The sequence below is a fragment of the Aquarana catesbeiana genome, linkage group LG12 (assembly GCF_042186555.1).
Source record: "Aquarana catesbeiana isolate 2022-GZ linkage group LG12, ASM4218655v1, whole genome shotgun sequence".
Taxonomy (NCBI): domain Eukaryota; kingdom Metazoa; phylum Chordata; class Amphibia; order Anura; family Ranidae; genus Aquarana; species Aquarana catesbeiana.
The window spans coordinates 79,345,324-79,369,997 of NC_133335.1; the positions used below are offsets into that span (position 1 = coordinate 79,345,324).

The 24,674-nt window shown below is 43.8% G+C and overlaps 1 protein-coding gene across 1 annotated transcript; it reads left to right on the forward strand.

Annotated features, from left to right (window-relative positions):
* The first annotated feature begins 640 nt into the window (after positions 1 to 640).
* RPL19 (ribosomal protein L19) lies at positions 641 to 20,705 on the forward strand. Its single transcript, XM_073608112.1, has 6 exons — positions 641 to 792; positions 8,287 to 8,393; positions 8,488 to 8,610; positions 11,692 to 11,812; positions 19,030 to 19,140; positions 20,509 to 20,705. The coding sequence occupies exons 1-6, from the start codon at positions 788 to 790 to the stop codon at positions 20,633 to 20,635; spliced, it is 594 nt and encodes a 197-aa protein (XP_073464213.1). The 5' UTR covers positions 641 to 787; the 3' UTR covers positions 20,636 to 20,705.
* The last annotated feature ends 3,969 nt before the right edge of the window (positions 20,706 to 24,674 follow it).

Below are 24,674 nucleotides of genomic sequence, written 5' to 3' on the forward strand. Positions count from 1 at the left end.
ACTGGCAGGCGGTAATTGTGGGCACAGATGAGGCAGTGTTCCTCATTCCGAAAGTGAACATTTGGGAGGTGTGATACAAGGTTCAGGGAATTCCCCCAACTATTGAGGGAAGGCTGTGTGATAGCACTGTGCTAGTATGAGATAAGGTCTAGATTAGGATCTCCCATGAATACTATGTATACCTAGAAAAGTAGCACTCCCTATGACAATGATGATTGGTGGGTGATTACAGGCCTTGTACACACAGGGGTCTATTTCTGGAGAACATTCTGTGGTGGTGGATCATTCCCGGGTACAGGAGAGTGATAGATTCTCCCTCAGAGAACGTTCAGGGAAGTCACATGACCCCCCTATATTTATACCTGACAGTAAACTATCCTTCTATCACGCCACTTCATCCCGTACTCCCGCCCACTCCACACAGCCCCGCCCACTCACACTTTCCTCAGCCCAGGCGCCATTTTAGGCTTCTCTTTGCTCCACCCCCCTTCCCTGTGTCGGCATCCCTCATATGCATTGCTCATGCTCGGCCAAACCATTTTGTCTAGCAGGGGTGTCTCTTTATGGATAGCACGCCATTTATTGCCTTTATTCCAGCTCAGTTTTCTTATTCGGCGGTCTTATTGTGGGATATGGTGTTTTGTGGTTGTTTTAGTGAATTTAGAGGATTCGGCGGAGCTGTGTGCTAGTTGTCACCTCCCCTCCCGGCGGTGGAAGAACCCCCTAATGATAATGGTAGCGTCACGACTACTTCCTTTCCTTTCTGAGCTGGAGCAGAGCAGCAGCCATGAGGTGAGAGCCGGGGGGGATCGGGGCAATATGGGTGAGGGAGGACCGGAGAGTGGCGGGGGATGGATGGGGACCCCCGGGGAAGGTGAGGGGAGAGGTTGGGTGTGAGGAGCTGTGCTTCGGGGCTGGGAATAGAGCGCTGTGTGGTGCGGGCCTGTGACGTGTGTCAGTCCGGGGCCTACATCACTGCTAGACCGGGGCTCACCACACCACACCAGGCCCTGTGTGATCACCACCCATATCACCTTCACTCTCCTCACTCTATACCGCCTTGTCTCTATGGATCGTACTGTCAGTACTCCTCTCATTACTGTCCTCATTATATCCTCTCTATGGGAAGATCTGAGGAGTGACATCATCTCATAGAATGTCCACAAAGGAGATCTCACTGTACCTTTAACCCCTCCAAGACCAGGCCTTTTTTTTCTGACATTTTGTTGCTTACAAGTTTAAAATCATATATTTTTTTTGCTAGAAAATTACCTGGAACTTATATTTTTTTCTTTTAGTAGAGACCCTATGCAATATAATGGTGGTTTTTGTAATATATTGTGTCCTGCTGTACTTTTTTTTTTTTTTTTTTTTTGGAATAAATACACTTTAACCACTTGCCTACTGGGCACTTTTACCCCCCCCCCCCTGCCCAGGCCTATTTTCAGCGCCGTGACACTTTGACAATTGTGCAGTCATGCTACACTGTACCCATATAATTTTTTTTTTTTTTTTTTTTTTTTTTTAATCAATTTCTTCACACAAATAGAACTTTCTTTTGGTGGTAATCACTGAGTGTTTTGTGTTTTTTTTTTTTTTTTTTTTTTTTCTAAAGAAAAAAGACCGAAAATTTTCAAGAATGTTTGTTTCTTTTTCTTAGTAAATTTTGCTAATTCTTCTCCTACGCTTATGGGCTCTGATAAAGCTGCACTGATGAGGAGGCACTAATATGCCACGCTGATCGGGCACATGCATGGAATGGCAACAAAGTACAATACTTAAAAATTGATGGGTGACGCTGAAAGGCAGCAGTGACTGGCATCACTAATGGGCATTGGGGGGGGCGTTACTGTAATCAAGGCATTGATTACAAGTCTGTATGTTCCCTGCGAGGAGATGCCGCTGATTGGCTCTTCTCGCCACACACTGTAAGTGTGAGGAGATGAGAGCCGATCACCGGCATTTCTGTAATTACATGTGATTGGACGATCACATGGTTAAAGAGCTGTGAGATCGGGGTCGTGCCAGGTTGCTAGGACCTATGACGTCCTCCCCAAAACAAGAACCGCATCGTCCCTCTGTCTATTGACAGTGGGCGGCAAGCAGTTAATGAATTTAAAAAAAAAAAAACATGAAAGTTAGCCCTTTTTTATAATGTGAAAGATGTTGTCGCATAAATAGACACCTAACATGTCATGCTTTAAAATTGCACACGCTTGTGGAATGGTGACAAAGTGCAATACTTAAAAGATCTCCATAGGCGACACTTTAAAAATTGGTACAGGTTTATCAGCTAACCGTTGGCTCTTAAAAAAACAAAAAAAACAAAAACAGTAGCGGGGTGCAGGCGTCACCCCAGTACAACCCCCTTCAAGCCAAAGGCTGCGTATTTGTTACATCAGCATTAAAGGGGTTAAATAGGAGGGAATTCACATGGACCATCCCTGAGGACCTGTCTAGTCCTGATCTTTCAGTGATGAGCAGGACAAATAGAGAGGATAAATCCTTACCAATAAAAACCTTAGTCCATCTCTGTGCTGTTTAATTTTACCTTAAGCCGACATTTACCCCAGTGTGATTTGTCAGGTGATTTGACTGTTTCCAATCGCATGACATGTGGCACCTCATTGTCAACAATGGAACCATTCAAATTGCTGCGACTTAGAAAAAGGTTCCTGCGCTACTTTTTTGCAGTTTTATTTGGGATTTGCATAGATTTCTGTTGTATAAAGTCGCAAGCCACCATGAAATCGGCAGTGCAAGTCGCACTGAAATCACGCTGAAGTAGCACAATTTCAAAGTTTCACTGGCGTGAAAGGGAAAGTTGCACAGACGGCCCCAATCCGTCTTGGCTCTCCTGCCAGCAGTCCTGGCTTCTTTTGCTGGTGCCCTCTATAGGAATCCAATTCCCATGGGGGCGCTTGTGCAGTCTCGCTCCTGAGCCCCGCTGTGTCCATTGACAGACAGCAGGACTCGACCCCACCCCCTCATCACTGTAGTTGGTTGACAGGATCTATCAGTCTGCCTGATTGAGTGAGACAGCGGCTGGAGCCACCGCTCATGCATGTTGCAGAATCCGATTGGGTTCAGGGGTGCTGAGGGGGGGGGGGGGGGGGGTCTGCTGCAGAGAAGGCTGTTTACCTTAGTGTTACTAAACACAGGAACCTGCTTTTAAAATATTTGCTCTCCCACAGAACATGGAAATGCAATTATTTTAGTAAATATTAACTAACCTTTTCTCATCAGCAGTATATTGCAGTCTTGTGACTTCTATCAGTGTCTGGTTAACGCTTATAGGAGATTTAATACTGCACTGGCTGTCCTATCAGTATGCAGGACCTCTGACCCTCTGGACAGTGCTGATTGGCCCTGTGCTGATCGCATGCACTCTCCCAAGAAAATAAACTCTCTGGCAATACACACCAAACTGAGTATATGCAGCCTGACTCAATTTACTCTTGTCTTATCTGGACATGTTTTGGGGGCAATGCAAGAATGGGAAGATCAATGCAGACGGCTCAAACAGCCTTTTTACATAATGCTGATGCCCCCTTAGGTTCCCCAGTGAGTATAACAAGCATGCTTTACTGCATATACAGACTGATTTTACTGTTGGTTTAGTAAAACTTTTAATGCATAGAAAGGCTTTAGAACCACTTCAAGGTTTTTTACCTTCTATGCATCAGACCCCCCCCACCTAATGCTTACCTGAGCTCCATTGCAATCCAGCAACGTGCAGGAGAGCATTGGCTCTCTGGTCTCTTCCTTCGTATTGGTTGAGACACAGCAGTGGGAGCTATTGGCTCCGGCTACTGTTAAAGCCAGTGAGGAGAGTGGGGCCGAGCTGCTCTCAATGTGTGGATGAACACCCAGAGCAGCGGCTCAGCACTCCCCCCTTGCTGCTTTCTATGAGAGCGGGGGGGGGGGGGGGGAACCTGAGAAGAGGAGATTCAGGCTCCTCTGTGCAAAACCGACTGTACAGAGCAGATAAGTATAACATGCCTGTGGGGAAAAAAAACTGCCTTTCAACATCCCTTTAACTACTCACTGCCCCCACCCACCCGGGAGACCCAAGCAGCCAGCCGGCGCATCCAGGATCGGCTTTGGTCAGCTACAGCAATGAATGACATAACATCACTTCCAGCTTATCCGGATGTCAACGGCACCATTATGAAAAAATCAAAAGCTTTCAAATCTTGGTGTTTTTAATGCTTTTAAGGGCAGAGGAGGGATTTGGGGTGTTGGAGACCCCATATCTCTCAAAGAGTACCTGTCACTTGCCTAATGCTGTCACAAGGATGTTTACCTTTCTTGTGACCGTATTAAAAGTGATTACAAAAATTAAAGCAACTGTGTAAAAAAAAAAAAAAAAAAAAAAAAAACATATGCATCAGTCCTACATGCAAACAACGGTCGTTCCACACATGAGGTATTGCTATGAATGTCAGATCATGGGCAGTACTTCTACCACTAGGGCTAATTTCACACTGGGGCGTCGGCGGTACAGCGGCGCTATTTTTGGCAGCGATTTACTGTAGTTTTTGCAGCGCTTTTTGGCCGCTAGCGGGGTGCTTTTAATGGCCGAAAAAGGGTTAAAAGCACCACTGCAGCGTCACTTTGCCGGCTCTTCGGTGCTGCCCATTGATTTCAGTGGGTAGGAGTTGTGTATACATCGCTCCTACAGCGCCTCAAAGATGCTGCTTGCAGGGCTTTTTTTACCTCCCTGCAAGTGCCCCGATCCATTGTGAAAGTACTCGGGCTTTTACACTGGAGTGAGAGGAGAGGCTCTTTAAGGTGGTAACCTGGGGAGGCTTTTAAAGTGTTGCATGTGGATAGTAAAATGTATGTCGCTGCTGCACAGGCGTGCATAATGTTTAAGAGCGACATGTTTGCTATCTATTTACAAAGCTTAATGTCATCTTTTATATTTTGCAAAAAAATTGGGTTATGTATTTTTTTTTCCAAAAAAATTGCATTTGAAAAAACGGCTGCACAAATACTGCGTAACATAAAAAAAAAATTGCAAAACCCACTAATTCTCTGGGGCCTCTGCTTTTTAAAAAAAAAAAAAAAAAATGTAGGGTTCCAAGTAATTTTCTAGCAAAATGTGCATGTGAGCTGCTGGTAACGGCACAGTCTAAGTGCGCATGTGACGACGTTGGTACATGCAAATACAGGGGATATCTCCTAAACCGTGCAGGTTTATGAGCTATGGGTAGCTACAGGTAAGCCGCCTCATAGGCTTACCTGTAGCACAAAGTGGTCTGGAAGGGTTTACAACCGCTTTAACTGAACAAGCCATAGATGGAATCTGGTTGCCATGCACATCTGTACCAGTTTTGATAAATTCCTCTCCTAGTTACAAAAATGAAGGCCCCTTTCATAAGACCATTCCAATCAGGTCCGCCTGTCGGGTTTTTTTTTTTTTTTTTGCGTACCTGATTTGACGGTCTATTCACCCCTATGGACTTGTTCTCATTTACATCCATTACCTCAAATCCAGTCTGCTAAAAACAAACTGGCGGGAATTCTCTCGTCTTCAATCAGAGGGCAGTTGGGTGTAAATGGACAGCAGGGGTCAGTTTGCTCTTGGCCATGCTTTGAGCAGAGTGGGCTCTGTCTGTGCTGCAGAAATGGAGGACCTTTCATCTTCCCGCTCTGCTACAATCAGTATAACATGATATCAGTTTGGCTGCGTTTAGAGAAATATTCTCTGCATCCAGGATTCCGTTAGACATGCTAAATACTTTTAGGTTCGGTTCACAGTAGTGCGACTTTACACTCTAGCACAGAAGTTGCATCAAGTAGTACAGGAAACTTTTCAAATTCAGTGTGACTTTTAAGTCGCATAGATTTAAACTAGTGCCAGTGAAATCAATCGGCTGCGACTTGCATGACAAGAACTAGTGTGAACAGCGCCTTAGTTGCGCTTAAAGCGGTAGTAAACCACTGTCTTTTTTTTTTTTTTTTTTTAAACCTGCCAGGCATTGTCATAATGTACTAGTATGCATAGCATACTAGCGCATTATGTGAAACCTACCTTAGAACAAAGCCCTCCAGTGGCGCACAGTCACCGCTGAAGGCACTTCCATATTTACCCGGTCTTCCTTCTAGGTTTGCGAACTCTGGCTGTGAGAGTGGCAGAGCTGCAATGACGTCACTCCCACGCATGCGATTGGGAGCTGCAATTTATGGCACATGTATGCCGTTCCTTCAGAGCATGTGCGCTGGTGACGTCTCTTGCTGCATCTAAAGTAAATATCTCCTAACAAGTGTACGTTTAGGATATATTTACAGTACCTATAGGTAAGCCTATAAGGCAGCTTACCTATAGGTAAATGTACATGGGAGTTTACGCCCACTTTAAAGGTGAATGCTGATGTGAATTTTATTGTAAGTGGGAAAGATTCACTGTAAAGAAGTTTCTGAGACACTTTCTGATCTTGAGCTGTGGCATAGGGCGCCCAGTCTGCCTTTTAAGCCTCTTGCGCACGATACTCCTGTTTGAGCAACTACTTTTTCAGACTTTTTTTTTTTTTTATGTGTTTTCGCGCACATTTCCAGGCATGTGTGGAAGCTTGTTCTCGTGTTGACAAGGTCAATGAACAAATGTGCGTGAATGCACAAATTTGCGCATGAGGCTTAAATTACTGGCCAATGCATTTTTTTTTTTTTTTTACTTTTGCCGAAGAATACACGTCTCTTTATGCATAGGCACATTACAATTAATGGGCTTTATTTTAGCCCCCTAAAAATTAAGCTGCACTGAGCTTTTTCAAGCTGTAGTGTGCAAGAGGCCTTAATGTCATTTTTCTAAGGTGTGTGGGGAAAAAAAAACAGAATCTGATTGGATGCTATGGCCAATGGTACCAGTTGAGAATTTCTAGGACACTTTTTATTACGTGTGTACTTATACACATTGGGGGGGGGGGGAGAGATAAAGGACAATTGAAGTTTTCTTATGTTCAGTATTGCACAGGTTTGTTTGTATCTTCAAGGGAAAAAAAATATCCAAAGTGTTTTTTTTTTTTTTTTTTTTTTTTTTTTGCTAAAACCAACTTTTTTGGGGGGTGCAGTAGGGAGGCGTTGGAACCCCCGTCAGAATCTATTGCTGTTTGTGTCCCTCTAGGGTAGATGTACTGTCACTACAGCCAGGGAGTAATAAAGAAAAGGCAGCTGAGCTGTGTTTAATGCCCCGATCGCCCCTTAAAACAACATGCACCTGCAGGTGACTGTACATGCACCATGGCTGCTATGCTTGGCATGCAGAGTTTGATGGGTGGCGCCACCTGTCAAGCTTGGCCATTTAAAGCAACAACATTCATGAGCCAAAAGCTTGTTTCTATACAAAATCCCTTTTCAGCTAAAAATGGTGAAACCCGTTCCTATGAGTAGCCCTGTTCTGTTATCACTTGTGTATTACATAGTATGCGTAGATATGTGCTGAGGAGATGCTTTTCCAGCATTATTTTGGGACATGAATGGTCACCAAGGAAACAGGCTGATGGTCCCCTTTGACTCTTGAGGTTGGTTGGTAACTGTAGATTTTTCCTTTTACTGGAATTGGGTAATTTAGTACATGAGGATATCATGGTCTTTATATTTCTTTGACATCTATAAATTTACCATTTGACAATATCTGGTACGTTACAAATCCCCCCATAGAAAGCTGATGATGCTCTTAAAGTGCAAATACTGCAGCTGCTGACTTTTAATAATCGGACACTTACCTGTCCCAGGGTCCAGCGATGCGGGGGAACAAAGCCCCACTTGTCTCCCCCTCCTCTCTGCAGTGCCGGTGTTGTCACAGTGGGCACCCGGCTATGGCTTCACAGCTGGGCATGCACTGTGCATACGTGAGCTGTGCTTTGACTGGCCGGGCAATCATCTGGGACCTGTGGCGTGTCCGAGATTGCCGGGGGGTAAACTGAACTGACTTCTGGCTCCGTAAGCCCTGGGAGGAAGTGGGAGCTGGAACCCTCTTTTTAGAAGATTCCCCCCCACATGTGGTATGTTAAGGGGTCACCTTCCCTTAAAGCGGAAGTTCCATTTTGTGGAGTTGGTGGTGTCAGCTCTGCCCAATTGTCTTTTGCTAAACTACTCAACCACTCCTACTGTCATCTTAAGCACAGCATAGGGGCTAATAAATATGCAGTCTATGATGAGAACAGGGAGGGCTAAATAGGCTTCTGAGACAACACTGGAAGAGGGGTATACAGATATAAGCAATAACCAAATGCTTTCAGTGGTATATTTTTAAAGTTCAACTTTTTTTTTCTTTTTTAGCATGCTCAGACTTCAAAAGAGGCTTGCCTCCAGCGTGCTGCGCTGCGGCAAGAAAAAAGTATGGCTGGATCCAAATGAAACCAATGAGATTGCCAATGCCAACTCCCGTAAGTGGCCTCTCCTTCCCTTTGTACAGTTATTGGATTCTAGGTAAGACTCTTAATCGGGTGTTATTTATTTATTTTATTTTTTCCCCTCTAGGTCAGCAAATCAGGAAGCTGGTTAAGGATGGTCTGATTATCCGCAAGCCAGTAACTGTTCATTCTCGTGCTCGCTGCCGCAAGAATACTCTTGCACGTAGGAAGGGCAGACACATGGGCATTGGTAAGTTAATTAGAACCATAATGATGAATGCCACCTGGAGTATTTTCAGTGGTGCAAAGAACCTCAATTGAGGGGGGGGGAGGCGTTATCTCTGCTAGATGGCACTGACAATATGGGAACTAATCACACTAGAATTATGGCTTATTTTCATTCTGCACAGCGAACATTTGATACATAGACCCTTAAATATGTGTGAGACGTCGAATAAACAATTTCATATCTATTACAACCTTGCCTCCATTAGACCTTAATGCCTTGAAGGTGCCACATGCCTAAATGGTATAAATATGTAAAAGACATGTGGAGTGGGACATTCAAACCACCAAAATATCAGAGTAATTGGGTGTACTGGTTTTGGAAACAAAATATCCCTTTTGTAGACTCCAGATTTATTCTGCCATGGCTCCTTTTGGGTAATTTAAGCAAGCTGTTCTTACCCACTTATTGAACAAACATGGATGTACCATCGCTACCATAGATGTGTGGGTCTGCATTGTTTTTGTACCCTTATCAGCTCTGTTGGGTTGGACACTTTGGCCCCATTATTTCCTTGTGGGCTGATTCTTCTTGGGTAGATGTTTGGGCATCCTTTGTGCCTTTTCTGTTTACTCCCTGGGTTCCTTCTTGGAAATGCATTCCTGTTTTAACAGCTATAATTATTCCACCACCCTATGGATTCCCCTGAAGACTCACATTGTCCAAGTTTGTGTTGGGGCTTGTTCACACAAGATAGACATGCTTCATTTATTGAAGATGCTCTGTGTGATGGTTTTTAATACACATTGATCAGTTGTGTGCATATTTTGGTTTGATCAACTATTGGACTTTTTCAGTTCTGTTTTTTAAAGTGGAGTTCCACCCAAAAATGGAACTTCCACTTTTTGGATTCCTCCCCCCTCCGGTGTCACATTTGGCACCTTTCAGGGGGGAGGAGGGAGCAGATACCTGTCTAATACAGTCCTCCCCCCGCTGTATTCTGTGAGACACAGAACACAGCAGGGACCTGAGAGGACACGCAGCGCGACTCGCGCATGCGCAGTAGGGAACCAGGAAGTGAAGCCTTACCGAGGATGGTGAAAGCCGAAGGACGGATCCGCTTCGGCTGCAGGCATCGTGGTCTCCCTGTACAGGTAAGTGTCCATATATTAAGTCTGCAGGTGCAGTATTTTTAGCTGCTGGCTTTTAATATTTTTTTTTTCAGCAGACCTCCGCTTTAATGGCGTTTATAAAAATGACTTGTGTATAATTTTGGTGGTTTGAATGCTTGGTGCCTTGAAAGTCCTACTTCACATGTTTCTTTACATTGTTCATTGCATATCTATATTTATGTTCCTAATAATTGCGGCTTCTTTTTTTTTCAGCACTTATTTTCCCTCTGACTAGGTTAGTTTAATTTTACAACTGGGGATTTTGCCTTTTAACAGGGTCTCCTTCCACTTCTGGCTAGCTGGATTGTAGGAAAAGTCTTGCTTGACCCTCAGCAGAAGATGAGCTTTATTGCATCCCTTCTGCCTGCATCTCTGGCAGTGTGAGCATGGAGTGGGTTGGGTTCCATGTGAATGTGGGGCCACTCCTATCTGCATCTAGAATGGCGAGGGGAGGGAGGTTGCACCTTCTTAGACTCACTGTGCTCACAACCCTCCTGCTGTTGCCACCCAATTTGCTTACAACCACCATTTTCACATGGATTCTGAAGCCCTCCATTGATCATGCACCCCCTGTACTTGCCCCAGTGCTCACTGATTTTAGAATCTACCACACCTGCAGCCTCCCTTCTCCCAGTATCCATCTTGCCTGCAAGCATCCCTTCTCTCACCAGCACCCACTATGCCTGCACCTATATTTTGCTATGTCTACACCCTCCTTTTGGCAACCTGCAGCCCCATTTTTTGGCACCTATTGTGCTTGCCTGCCCCCTGTCTCAGCCTCTATTGCAGCTTTCTTTATCTCTGCATCCACTGCATCTCTATTCTCGGTACCACTGTGCCAGTGCTCCTCTCCACCCCATGTCTGCAGGCCCCTTCTCCAGCTTTCATCGGTGCACCTTTTATTTCCAAACCCCTACCCTCTCCTTCCTCCCAACGATCACCCATTGCCTGCATGCTCACACCCTCACCCTTGCTGCTTTCACCATCATACCTGGCTGGATCAGGCCACCGGTCAGATAATTCACAAGCTGATCCCCTTTTCTGAGATTCTATTGATAAGTTCCTGGTTCGTCCCAGCTGCTCAGCCTATGCTAAGCTAAATAATGTTGTCATGGTGATGGGTTCTCCATTATGTACAATATTGGGTAATCCAGATGCAAATGGCAGTGATAAATTCTTTGAGCCTGGAGTACAAGTGGATGGTAAATTTAGCTTACTGGAGCTAACATTAACATTATTACCTGTCTGGGTCAGGTTCACTTTCAAGCATCTAAATCACTCTGGGACAATTTGCCTTTCCCCTTGAGGTAGGGCTGGGAGATTTTCTTAAAAAAAAAAATCTTCGATTCTCTTAAAAAAAAAACTCGATTCACGATTCGAATCGAGTTTTTTTTTTTTTTTTTTTTTTTTTTTTTTTTTTGGAAATCACGCCGGTCCCGAGGCGCTGCGGGCATGAGCTTTTAGGCGAGGCCGCGGCTTCGGCCTAGTCCGCAGCGTCCGGCCTCGCGGACTAGGCCGAAGCCGCGGCCTCACCTAAAAACTCCTTGCCCGCAGTTCTTCAGGCCCGGCGCGGTGTCCGCGCAGGTCCGGAGGCGCTGCGGGCATGAGTTTTTAGGCGAGGCCGCGGCTTCGGCCTAGTCCGCGCCGTCCGGCCGTAGCCGCGGACTAGGCCGAAGCCGCGGCCTCGCCTAAAAACTCATGCCCGCAGCGCCTCCGGACCGGCGCGGTGAAAAAAAAAAAAATCTAAAAAAAATCGATTTGCTTAAATTTTGAATCGATTTGACCTCTCAACTCGATTCAAGATTTAAATCGATTTTTTTTCCCAGCCCTATCTTGAGGTTGAATAGAACACAAAACAAGCACTTTCCTAATCAAATGTGCTATTGTCATAAAATGTCTTATACAGTTTAATTGGCAAGGTTGTCTTTTACAGGTAAGAGAAAGGGTACTGCTAATGCTCGTATGCCTGAGAAGCTGTCCTGGATGAGGAGAATGCGAATTCTTCGCCGCCTGCTCCGCCGTTACCGTGAGTCCAAGAAGATTGACAGGCACATGTAAGTGTGTTCATTGCATGGTATTGCTATAAATTGTGGGCTTCAGAGGCGTTGGGCTTTCACAATACCCTCTTTTAGTCATTATAATCATTTATGCACATTAGGCTTCTTTCAAAATGCTTAATACTTGAAGATAAAGGGCCTTATTTTTTTAATTTATAAAAAAAAAAAAAAGTTCAATAATATTTGAAAAGTAATCCTATGACTGAAATTATCTTTCTCTGAATTGTTTATCTTTCAAATATAGCAAGGACTCTGCCTCTGAATTCTCAACTCTTACCTTTCCTGTTTGGGGTTTTTATTTAGCATTATGAAAGGCACCAGGAAGGATGCCTTACATAAGTTGCCAAAAAACATTGGTGACCTCCCGCCAGAGGTGTTGTAGTTAAAGCAGAACTACACCCGCTTATTCGAACAGCCAAGGAAGCTGCCATCTTGGCTTCTATTTGATCTGCAGTTGCCATGGTGATGAACCTGTGATCTAACAGCCACTTAAAGTGGTTGTAAACCCTTACATATACCCAATTGAAGTGACTGGCCTCAATTGACAGAGGAAACAAATCCTCCTCTGTAAGTTGTACCTGTTGATCTGCAGTCTTTTTATATCTCTTCAAAGTGCAGAATTTATAAAGCTTGTCTTAGCTGTTAGAGGGGGGAAAAAAAGGGGGGTGGATGGCTGAAATGGCACATTGCAGAGTTTTGTGAGGAGAGCTTGGAGCTGATTGGTTGGAAGGGACATATCCCCTTCACCCGGGAACAGTGCTGAGATGGTCAATCACAGGTGTTGTGCTGAAGATCCTCCCCGTTACCTTTTTTTCTATTGGTGTCAGGAAAACATGTCAAGCAACTCGTGCAGAGGAATGAGGCAGCAGACAGAAATGACACTGCTCTGGATGGAAAAGTACACACTATAGAGGGAGATGCTTGTTCATATTTTATGTCTGTGGTTTACAACCACTTTAAAGGCTAAACAATTCCATTGAATAAGCATCTGTGGCAGTTGTCCTTTATGGCATGCCATGAATGTAATGGTTTTGGGAAATGGTTGAATCAACGGTTTTAGATTTGCAGTGGAATGATCCTGTTTCTGATAATCACGAACAAAGATCTTTGCCTTCCCCTAGTCAAAGCACCTTTCCCACAGTAAGCACAACTTGGGCATACATTTAACCTCTTGATCGCCCCTGATAACCCCTTCCTTGCCAGTGTCATTAGTACAGTGACAGTGCATATATTTAGCACTGGTCCCCAAAAAGTGTCAAGTGTCTGATTTTGTCCAAAGCAATATTGCAGTTCCGCTAATCGCCACCATTACTAGTGTGAAAAATAAAAATCCCATAGTTTGTAGACACTAAACCAATCTCTATACGCTTAAATGTAGCAGAATACATATTGGCCTAAATTGATTAATACATTTGTTTTTGTTTGTTTTTTTTTTTTTTTTTTTTTTAATAGCCAAGTAATTTATTTTTTATTTTTTCTTCAAAAAAAGGCCTGGTCATAAGGGGGGGGGGGGGGGGTTAAACTTTCTGAAGCTCAAGTGGTTAAAAAAAAAATACCACTTTGTTTACCTGACATACCTGTAGGCCAATCTCTGCTCATCCCAAGCCCTAAATATGGATGTAACGTGAAACCTGTCAGGTTTGGTTGACCTTAACCACTTCAACCCCAGAAGATTTGGCTGCTCAATGACCAGGCCATTTTTTTTTTTGGGATACAGCACTGCGTCGCTTTGACAATTGCGCGGTGGTGCGACGCTGTACCCAAACAAAATTGACTCCACACACACACAGAGCTTTCTTTTGGTGATATGCGATCACCTGCGGTTTTTATGTTTTGCGCTATAAACAAGACAAGTTTGAAAACACTATTTTTTTTACTTTTTGCTATAAATATCACAAATTAAAAAAAAGTTTAGGCCTATTTACATATTTTTGGTAAGAAAAAAAATTGCAATAAGCGTATATTGATTGTTTTGCGCAAAAGTTATAGCGTCTACAAAATGGGCGATTTATGGCATTTTAATTTTCTTACTAGTAATGACAGTGATCATCGATTATCGGGACTGCGATATTGCGGTGGACAAATTGGACACTTTTGAGACCATTGACAATTATACAGCGATCAGTGCTATAAAAATGCACTGAATACTGTATAAATGTCACTGGCAGGGAAGGGGTTAACACTAGGGGTGATCAAGGGGTTAACTGTGTCCCCTAGATGTGTTCTGTGGGGGGATGGGACTGACCAGGAGAAATCGGTGTTTATACTTTGTATGAACACACAATCTGTCTCCTCTCCCCTGAGAGAACTGGGATCTGTGTGTTTACACACAGATCCTGGTTCTTGCTCTGTCACAAGCGATCGCATTTCCAGCGCGCGCCCCCTAGTGGTCAAAAGGCAAAGCGATGTAAGATAACGTAGTTTTGACCAGGGGAGCCAACCTGTACAAGCAGTACAACGGCGGCTGGTTGGGAAGGGGTTAAAGCGGATCTTCACTGTATCTGTCTGAACACCAAGAACGCTAAACAAACTCCCCCATGCATCCATGTCTCTCCGATTTATGCTGTTGAGAAATCACTTTGACAAACACTGGCATTTCTGGCAGTAGCCATCTTGAGTAAGAGCGAATAATTCATGTAGCATTTACTTCCTGGAATCCATCTGCCTTTAGCTCAAGCCTGTAGGAGTGTGCTTAGCTGAGAACCTCTCCTTCCCTCCTGAAGACTCCTGGGATGTATGACATTTGCCTAGGCAAGAAACCAGGATGTAACAAAGGTGGGGGGAAAAAAAGTAAATTGAATATACTTTCCTCTATTTACTAATTCTAGCATCCTGAGGATAATTAATCTTTGGGAGAGTGAAGTTCCACTTTAAACACACTGAACTCTGTACCAATATGTAATTAACTCATGAGACATTTTGGCATCTTGCGGTTTGCATGTTTGCTTTTCTGTGTTTTGCTGTATTTGACACTCGTTGTTCCCTTAACAATTTAAAGTGGATCTGTAGCCTTTTTGTATGGTGATCTTTACAGACGTTCAAGGACACAATTCTGTTTTCAATACTATTGCCTGCATGTGAGTACTGAGGTGGGAGCAATCTCCTGGATGGTGTGTCAGCTGGTGAATTACTTCCTGTGTCTTAAAAGTTTTCATGTCCTAAAACTATATACAGTGGAACCTTGGTTTACGAGTAACATGCGTTTTGAAAGACTAGCAACTTTTTTTTTTTTTTTTTTTGACCCGGTTTGCGAGTCTCGCAAAAATGAGTAGAATATACGCTAATGGGGTGTGCAGTACCGCATTTGGCCAGAGGTGCGGGGCAGCGGTGACACTCGAACGGTTCAGAGCTGAGCTGTCCCAGGGTATTTCCAAGGCTCTCCGCCGCCCCCCCCCACCTCTGGCCACATGCAGTAGTGCATGCAATAGAAGTCAGTGGTGAACAAATCTTCGTTTTCATTGACTTATGGGGAAACTCGCTTTGGATTACAAGCATTCTCCTGGAACGGATTATGCTCATAATCCAAGGTTCCATTGTACCAGGAAGTCATTAACTTTCTTTCCATGGAACGAGCTGGAGGCTGAGGTTTATGCCTGTCCTAAAATGCATAGGGTTTTTCTTTTCTGCAACACAAGTACATAAAGGGTAAGTTCACCTTTATCGAAAAATCTGTAAGGTGAATTTACACATGACCCCCTCCCCACAGTCCCGCTGACCTGGATTGCAGGGATCTCCAGTTCCGAACCCCCGGTATAGCCACGTCAGGGGTCTGGGACTTGGAAATCCCCTCGGCATTCATGTGTCTTCTTCCCCGCTGACAGGACAGGCTACATGGGTTCTAGAATGCTCTGAAACGTCCGACCTGATGGGGTACATTTTGGAGATTCAGCTGTGGGTATTTCTAAGCCCCGTACCCCTAACGCGGCTTTGCCAGGGCTTGGAACGGGAGATTGCTGCAGTCCAGGTCAGCGGGACGGGGGGCACAGGGTGGGAGGAGGGGGTCCTGTGTAAGTTCACCTATATAATATAACCTATACAAATATTTCTGTAAAGGTGGACTTGCCCTTTAATGGTATATTGGTACACAGGGAAGCTGTAATTTAGCTACCAAAAACACATGTACGTGCATTTTTAAAGGGGTTACATTGAAGTTTATGGAGCCAAGAATGCACTGTTTGCATGTAAAGAAAAAAAGTACCTGCATCCTTTTTTTTTTTTTTTTTCCCAAAACCTGAATTTCAGGAAACTAAAGATGCGAGCAGGACCCATAGGAAATGTTAATTTGGATGTAGTGTATTCTGCAGATCTGTAAATTCTCTTAACAAAAAAAGTGAATCTAGCCAGACAAGATGACGCACCTCTGAATTTAAGGCTGTATTAGCTGTCTACTTATTTTCTGATCCGAAAGAACATAGACCTCTCCTTATCTTCACCTCACCCTCTTTCATAGCAATAACCCCTGTTGACCTGCTCAGACACCCATTCAAATTTCCCCTGCACCCTCTTGGTGAGGTTTTTCTCAAGATACCATACCGATTCCAAGTTGTATGGCATGTTGAGGTGGGGGCTTCCACAGTGGATCCCCCTTGTGGCAGAAATGCCTCCACACCCTGTTCTCTGCAAACAATTGGAGGAAATGTTTAATCCTTGGGCACAAACTTTTATTGCCCTAATACTTTGAAAAGAGCTATAAGATAGTGTGGTATAAAACACCAGTAGATTTACATTACGGTTTTCCTTCTATCCCCAATGCATGTTGGAGGTGCACAGAGGAAGGGGGCTCATGCTTGCACATTTGTTGGAAGTGTCACTTGATATTGCCATTTTGGCAGAAAGTATTTACTTCATGCAATTTTGTGTATCTCTAATATCCAAGTCTCATCTGTGGTCCTCTTGCTGTCAATTTTATTCTGAGCCCATGTCCTAAATTAAGGCATCCTGAGACATTGCCTGTTGGCAGATGGCAATCCAGGCCACCATCACTGGATAAGAACTTCTTTTGCAGTGGGCCCAGATTCTAAATGACCTCATGGTGATGGAGACACTGGTAGCTGAAGATGTTACTGATCTTGAAAGTCCAAACTAGACATGTTGGTGGATGGCCCTAACTGACTGTAGTCTTCTTACCTTTGGTTAGTCTTATCTCTACTTGAATCCTAGCCACCTTTTTTTTGAGTTTCCAAAATCTCTGGAACGTCAGAATTCCCAAAACCTTTAAGTTGACCGTGTCTGGATTTTTTCCCCATTCTCTTCCCTCCCATCTGTCAAAATGTAAGTTAACCCATAGATCTAAGACCCCTTTCACACTGGGGTGCTTTGCAGGCGCTATAATGCTAAAAATAGCACCTGAAAGAGCCGCTACTGTCTCTCCAATGTGAAAGCCCCGAAGGCTTTCACACTGGAGCGGTGCGCTGGCAGGATGCTAAAAAATGTCCTGCTAGCCGCATCTTTGGAGCAGTGTATACACCGCTGCTGCCCATTAAAATCAATGGGGCAGCGCGGCTATACAGCCGGCATAGCACATTGCGGTGGTTTTAACTCTTTCTTGGCCACTAGCAGGGGGGTAAAAGTGCACCCCTCTAGCGGCCGAATAGCGCAGCGAAATTGACCGTAAAGCGCCACTGTCGCTTTACCGCCGACGCACCCACCGCCCCAGTGTGAAAGGGGCCTAACAGTTTCAAAAGTTACATTTCTGGCACATGCTGGGAATGTAACTCGCATTGTTTGCTCTCAACCAAACTGCCAAACCATCCAATGGCCGGTGTCGTAACTGATCATATGCAGCATCATGGTAGTTTAAGAATAAACAGAGGCCCAGATGGCAGCTTCCTTGACTGAAAACAATAGGGTTTAGTTCCAATTTAAGATGTACTACTTATATTAAAGCAGAACTAAACCCATTGATTTAACGGTTTCAAAAGTTATGTTCGAGCTGTGCTGGAAATGTAACTGTCACATTTGCTTGTGTTCTCGATCAAACTGTCAAACCATCAAATGGCTGGAGTCATAACTGATCACATGGTGCAGCATCATGGCAGTTGAAGATCAAACCTGCTAAGATGGCAGCTTCCTTGGCTGTAAGGCCCCTTTCAGGCGTTATTGCGCTAAAAATAGCGCCTGCAAACAGCCCCTAAACAGCCTCCGCTGTTTGTTCAGTGTGAAAGCCTGATGGCTTTCACACTGAAGCGGTGCGCTGGCAGGAGAAGAAAAAATCTCCTGCCGACCGCATCTTTGGAGCGGTGTATTCACCGCTCCTAAACCGCTCCTGCCCATTGAAATCAATGGGACAGCGCGGCTATACCGCAGTAATACCGCGGCTATAGCCACGCTATACGAGGGGTTTTAACCCTTTTTCGTCCGCCAGCGAGGGGGGGTTAAAACCGCACCGCTAGCGGCCGAATACCGCTGTAAAATAGCGCTGTTTTACCGCCGATGACCCCTACCGCACCAGTGTGAAAGGGGCCTAAAGGATAGGAAGTTTTACTTGCACTTTAATGGCTTAGTTTTTCTCTTCTGATGTACAGTAGGGCCATTTGTATGTTTTCATTACATTGAAACTGGCTTTTACTGTACACGGAAACCTTTTTTTTTAATTTTCTGAATAGTTATTTGGTAATTTTTTATTTATTTTTGTCACAATCTTGTGAACAGATAACTGCAATCAGCAGGTTTTAGTTTTTTTGCACATATCAGCATGGATACTTTCAAGAACTCTACACTTTCTATTGCAACTGGGTCCTGTCAAGAACTTGACAATTTTTATTTGTGGTTCCCCTGCCACTCTCTCCCTCTTAGCACTTAGGAGAGACTGGAGAGCTTGAGACGTGTGGTGATGCAGGAGGGGGAGCACTTTCTTAGAATGTGGAAGTGATTTGGGAGGAGTTGCAGCTGCCTAAATCACTTTTTTTTTACAAGAAATCCAGCCAGAAGGAAAAAATGTAAACGCTTGCAGTTGCAATGGAGGGCGGTGCTACCATCAGTGAATTCCTCTATTGGTGGCTGCAAAAGGGGTTAATCACTTCAGTAAAACAATATCAAGTAATCCTAATTAGAAGACTTTTGCAAATGTTAATACTGCAGATGAGTGTATGAAAACTTAAAAAAAAAAAAATACTCTGGTGCATTAGTGTATGTACATTAGGTTCTGTTAACATGGTTGAGGAATTACCTTGTTTCAGTTGCTTAGTGTTTTTTATTTTTTTTTCTTCTATTAGGTACCACAGTCTGTACCTGAAAGTCAAGGGTAATGTGTTTAAGAACAAGCGTATTCTTATGGAGCACATCCACAAACTGAAGGCAGACAAGGCTCGCAAGAAGCTGTTGGCGTAAGTACCTGGCCTATGTGCACTTTATTGATGTCCTGCTTTGCTTGTAGGCTTGGTTCCCTCTACCTGCATACAGTATTGGACTAGTCACAGCGAGTACATGTTGACTTCAGCAGACCTTATCAGGAGCCACGCTGATTGGTACCAATCACCGTTCTGCCTGGGCAGCCTTCCCTGACTGTGGACATGGAAATAGTAGAGCATGCAGGAGTTTGTGCTGGTCATTCTAAAATGGAATGTAGATTTTCTCTGCACAGGGTATCATGCAAGGGACTGTTTGTGTACTTCCAAAATGTGTCCTCCTTTTGGATAAGGTATATGTCAATTCAAAGGTAATAAGGGGAAATGAAAAAAGGAACCTCCCGAGTGGGGACAGCAAAAATAGCCATGCCCTTTTTGGAGGGCAGTGGTTGGCACTGCCCTCCAAAAAGGCATGGCTTTTTTGATGCTTAATTCCAGGTATTGCTTTTTATTTTTATTCTTAACTGTCAGCACCTGGTCTCGTCACCTTGTTCAGTCAGAGCACCTATGCAAGGTGTTCTGTGAATGGTGCCTGTGCCAAGCAAGTGAAAAGTAAGAGGAGAAATCTTCTAATGGGCACAATTCTAGTGACAACCAGGGATTCCCTTACCTTTTGGGAGGGATTTTATTTTACTTCTGTATTGGCTGTGGGACTGGAAGTGAAGTGAAATCTTCCTAATGGGATACTGATTGCAAGAAACTGGGTTTATAGCCCTCCCTTTATCTAAAATGATCCATATTGCCCCTACACTACACTGGACTTCACTTACACCTAAAGGCTTAACTATCTTTTGCATTAAAAAAAAAAAAAAATGCGCCCATGTTTGGATAAAAGTGTGGGTTGTTTTTTTTTTTTTTTTTTTTTTTGCAAATGAGCCTGCAAAGCCTTTCAGCTGCCATCAGTGGGTATAACATGCAACAGATGGAGTTATGCCTAGTACACACGGCTGAATTTCAGCTGGTTCAATAAAAACTGGCCAACATTTTGGCTGTGTACAGCAGCTGGTTCTGAAGTCAGCTGAGTGGAGGTTCCTGAAAAAAGTCTGATGACCGGCTCCCAATTGTGCTCTCAGCCCATGGCTGAGAGCGCTGACCAGTGTTTTCTGGTGGGGAGAGCCCAGCAGGAAGATCGCTGTTCGTACAGGGGCTCCAACCTAAGCTGTCAGTTTTTTTTGTTTTTCTGTTCAACTTGCTGGGTTGAACGAATAAAACCTAGTATGTGAGGCTTAAACCTTTATTGCATGCAGCTGTCTAGCAGGTCACATTGACCAATGTAGTTAATTCTAAAATGTTTAACTAGAAAGGTGTTCTGCAGTCTTCTCATATTTGCTCTATTTGTCTCTACAGTGACCAGGCAGAAGCTCGCAGATCCAAGACAAAGGAGGCAAGGAAGCGCCGTGAAGAAAGACTTCAGGCCAAGAAAGAGGAAATAATCAAGACTCTCTCAAAGGAGGAGGAATCCAGCAAAAAATAAAGCCCTGAATTATAGCTAGTTTATCTATAGAGTACTGCTCTGTGCTCCAATAAATTTCCTCTCCCCTCCAGTGGGTCCACAAGTCATTTTTACTGATCCATTCAAACTTGTTGCTTTACTCACTCACTTTGCTACTCAGGGGTGTTAGAGGAAAAAAAGCCCAGGGACTCAAGTGGTTAAAAGTGAGAGTAGAGTGTTTGTTTCTGTAATGTGTTCGTTCCTCTTCTTATCTTAGGTTTTGTAGTCTTCACACATTCTACATAGTTTTTCTAGCAACATATAGAGCTTTCATTTTGATAGCAGATTTGGATACATAAACATTTCTTGTCCATTGAGGAACCTGAGATTTCTTAGACCATTGGATTTTAGGAGAAATGTACACTGGCAAGCTGCTCTGAAGCCCTGTAGGAAGCTGATCCAGAGGCAACACTGCCGCTAAGACTAATATCTGCATTAGTGAACAGTCCGTGGCTACTTTGTACCTGCTAAAATGTATACATATCCTGGATGTTGAGTCCCTTCCTTCTCTGGAAGACCAAACCCTTTGTGCATGATAGCCAATTGGCTTCCAAATTCAGCTTGTTTAATTAAGCTTTTTCCATAAAACCTGGAAGCTGATTGCTATGCAGAGTTGCACCAGATATTTTGCTTTCCAGTTTTAGTAAATAACCCCCACAGTCTGAACTCTGCTGTCCATTAAACCAAAAATTTGCCTATATTAAAAAATTTTTTATATATATATATTTCCTAGCTTGTGGAAGGAGAGGGGGCAGCATACTGACTTTCCCAGTGAAAGGCTATGCAGGAGGAGCATGTCAGTATAAGTCTGATTTGGAGGAGAGCACAGAGTTCCCAGTATAGCTAGAGAACTGACCATGCTGTGCTCTCCTGCTTAGTGTGGTCAGATTTTAATAGGAAAGCAGATGGTCTGGCAGGCCGACCAGGAATTTCATACAAAGAGGATGGGATACTTTCTCGTACATGGTACAGCAGGAATATGAAATGTTGGGCTAACAAGTGCTTTAGCTTTGCCAGTGCATGTTTGGTCAAAATTTCAGCAATGGTGTTCCCCTAGAGCAGGGGTGTCCAAACTTTTTTTTCAAAGAGGGCCAGATTTGATGAATAGAACATGCTTGAGGGCCGACCATTTTGATTGACATTCTTAAACCATTAAAATTGGTCTAAGTGTGTCCGTCCGAGCGCTAATACACGGCCCAACAAGAATTCTCTTGCTTTTGTGGTGAATAGATGAGCTTGGGCGTGTTATTTGGATATACCGTATTTAATCGGCTTATAACACGCACCTTCACTTTAAAAAGGAAGTTTCAGGAAAAAAAAATCTTACATTTTAAATAAAGAACCGTGAAGCAAAATAAGGGTCCGTGCCCATCAATGCAGCCTAATCAGTGCCTATCTGCAGCCCCCACCGGATTGCCATGAATGCAGCCCCCACAGGATTGCCGTCAGTGCAGCCTGATTCATGTCCATCTGCAGCCTTGGAGGAGACAGGGAGGGGGCGGGACGAGCGCCAACAGATATACAGGAGAAACTCCTGTTTTTATCGGCAGCCTCTTTAATTGAAAGTCTCGCCTCCTATGATGGACAAAACAATTGTCCAATGGCAGTGCAGGAGACGGGACATCCTTTTACACAGGACACAGTGTAAACAGGAAATTCTGTATCCTGTATGGCGCTCGTCCCGCCCCCTCCAAGGCAGCCAGCATATCTACCTTTTGTGGCACTCGAGATTCGTTGGGGGCCACAAAAGATATATATGTCAAAATTAGCAGGCGGGCCGCCCGAAACCGGGCCGGACTTTGGACATGCCTGCCCTAGTGGATTCCTGGCATTACCCCTCCAATGGGTTTCCTCTTTTGGCACTTTGAGTGAAATGCTGGGCTGGGGAATCCACAGGTAAGAAGCAATTCATTTGCTTGACCTTTTTAGGGGACAACAGTTCTTTTGATACTGTATCAAGAATGTTACTGGTTGCAATAGCATCCAACTGCCTGGAAGAAGTGTAAGGGTCAGACTAAAATTGTTCTTTAAATGTTAAAGTGGAAGTAAACCCTCCGATCATTTTCAGCCAAGGAAGCTGCCATCTTGGCCTCTGTTTATTCTGCAACTGCCATGATGCTGCACATGTGATCCGTTATGACAACAGCCATTGGATGGTTTGACAGTTTGGTTGAGAGCACAACCCATGTAACAACTAGCATTTTTGGCATGCTGGGAATATTAAGTTTTTTTTTTTTTTTTCAAACAAATCGATGGGTTTACTTCCACTTTAATTGTCCATTTCTTTTCTCCACTCTCATGCCCTCCAAACAGCCACCAACCTTTGTTCAGTTTACCTGCAAGCTCTGGCACTCGGTCCACTAATACTTTAGACCAGGAGTCCCTGAGCTGCGGACCGGTGCTGCTCTGTGGCCGGTTTGTAAGTGGGCTGCAGGAGGTAAGTGGTGACTGCGGTCCGTTTAGCAGCCTGTCTATTCGCCAATGTCATCCTAGCAGCAGAGCGGTGCTGCAGATTGGGATGCCGGAGACTTTTCATAGTAACAAGTGGGGTAATCACCGTGATAAAAAAAAAATAAAGCACTGTAATCATTAGTGCAGCCCGTCTTATATTACAGTGCAATGGGGATTGTGAGACTCCAGCAGCTTGAAGGTGGTGGACTTCTGTTGTCTTTGGATGTCTGCTGGAAGTTCCCAGACAAGGTATTCTGGGGGTGTAGGTGAGACCTCACCTAGGGCTAGAGAGAGTGCAGAGGAGCCAAAAATTATTAGTGCCAGTGCTTACATGTAAGAGAACCTACACATGGAGCATGGAAACAGTTTTATAACAGGACACCTGTCAAAATCTGTTGGCCATTAAAAGAGAAAATAAAGCAATTTTTGCTGAACAACTCCTTTAATATATGCCACCTCCCAGTTTATAGTACTTTATTTTCTACCACTAGATATCCCCAGTCTTCTGGTTGAATAACGAGCATCAGTCACCCCATTTCCTTACCTCCCCAATTTGAGAATGAGGGACATTTCAGGGAGACAATGACCTGCAGCAAAAAGTGGGAGTGGCTTAAGGATTGTGGTTAAACAAAACCTGGGCTTTCTTGTACCTATAAAAATATGCTTGCTGTGCCACAAGCTGGAGTCTCAGGGATACATTAAGGCTTTAGGCACATTGTCATTAAAAAAAAAAATGCTTCTGCAGGAGTTTTCTGTTCTGCCTGTAGAAGCAGCTCAATGCTATCCTATGTGTTCATGCACAGGACGATTAGAGGCATATTTTGGACTCAATGTTTGGAGGCAGGAAAAAAAAAAAATACCTTTCTGGTTCCTGTTTCTGATTGGAGCTCACTGGCAGAAAAAAAAAGGTGAAACGTTTAAACTCATCTAGACTTTGCACAAAAAAAATGTTCTATATGAGTGTTTTTCTTTTTTACTCCCAAGAGAACAGACTTTTTTTTTTTTTAAGCCCGGTGTGCATGGAGCCCTAAACCTCAACATGGGGGTTGTGCGTTTGGAAATGGTGGAAAATTACTTCCAACTTCACACGTAAATGAAATTTGTCACATCCAGCAAGTTGATGAATAACTAAGGAACCACAGGTGGACAAAGGATATAGATACTGCCACCCATATAGGTCCTTTGTCCACTTGTGGTTTCGGTGGTGGTTTCCTTTTTTCACAAGTTATTATTTATTCATACTTTGGACTTTTATATATGAATTTGAGTGGCTGATCTGCCATACTCTCATAGTTTTATCAGATATATTGTATTTATTTGATTTTTATATTTTGGTCACTAATATTCATATTGTAATTGGTGTTTTGAATCATATAGTGTCACGTTGTTCCACAATTTATATCTTTGTCTATAAGGGTTGTTTAGGTTTTATTTATTGTCTCTAGGCACGTTAAACCTTGTGTTCAATGTATATAGCGCTACACTTTTTATTTTTATTTTGCTCCCCCTTTAGCTAAAAAGGTAGCAGCTGGGGCTGTACATATGCTGCAGCCGTGATGTTTTGCTTTAT

What these genes read in the sequence shown, in the direction of transcription:
- RPL19 (XM_073608112.1), top strand. An exon ending in GGGCAGACACATGGGCATTG is followed by an intron (nt 8,611 to 11,691) that starts GTAAGTTAATTA and finishes TGTCTTTTACAG; the next exon opens with GTAAGAGAAAGGGTACTGCT. An exon ending in GCTCGCAAGAAGCTGTTGGC is followed by an intron (nt 19,141 to 20,508) that starts GTAAGTACCTGG and finishes TTGTCTCTACAG; the next exon opens with TGACCAGGCAGAAGCTCGCA.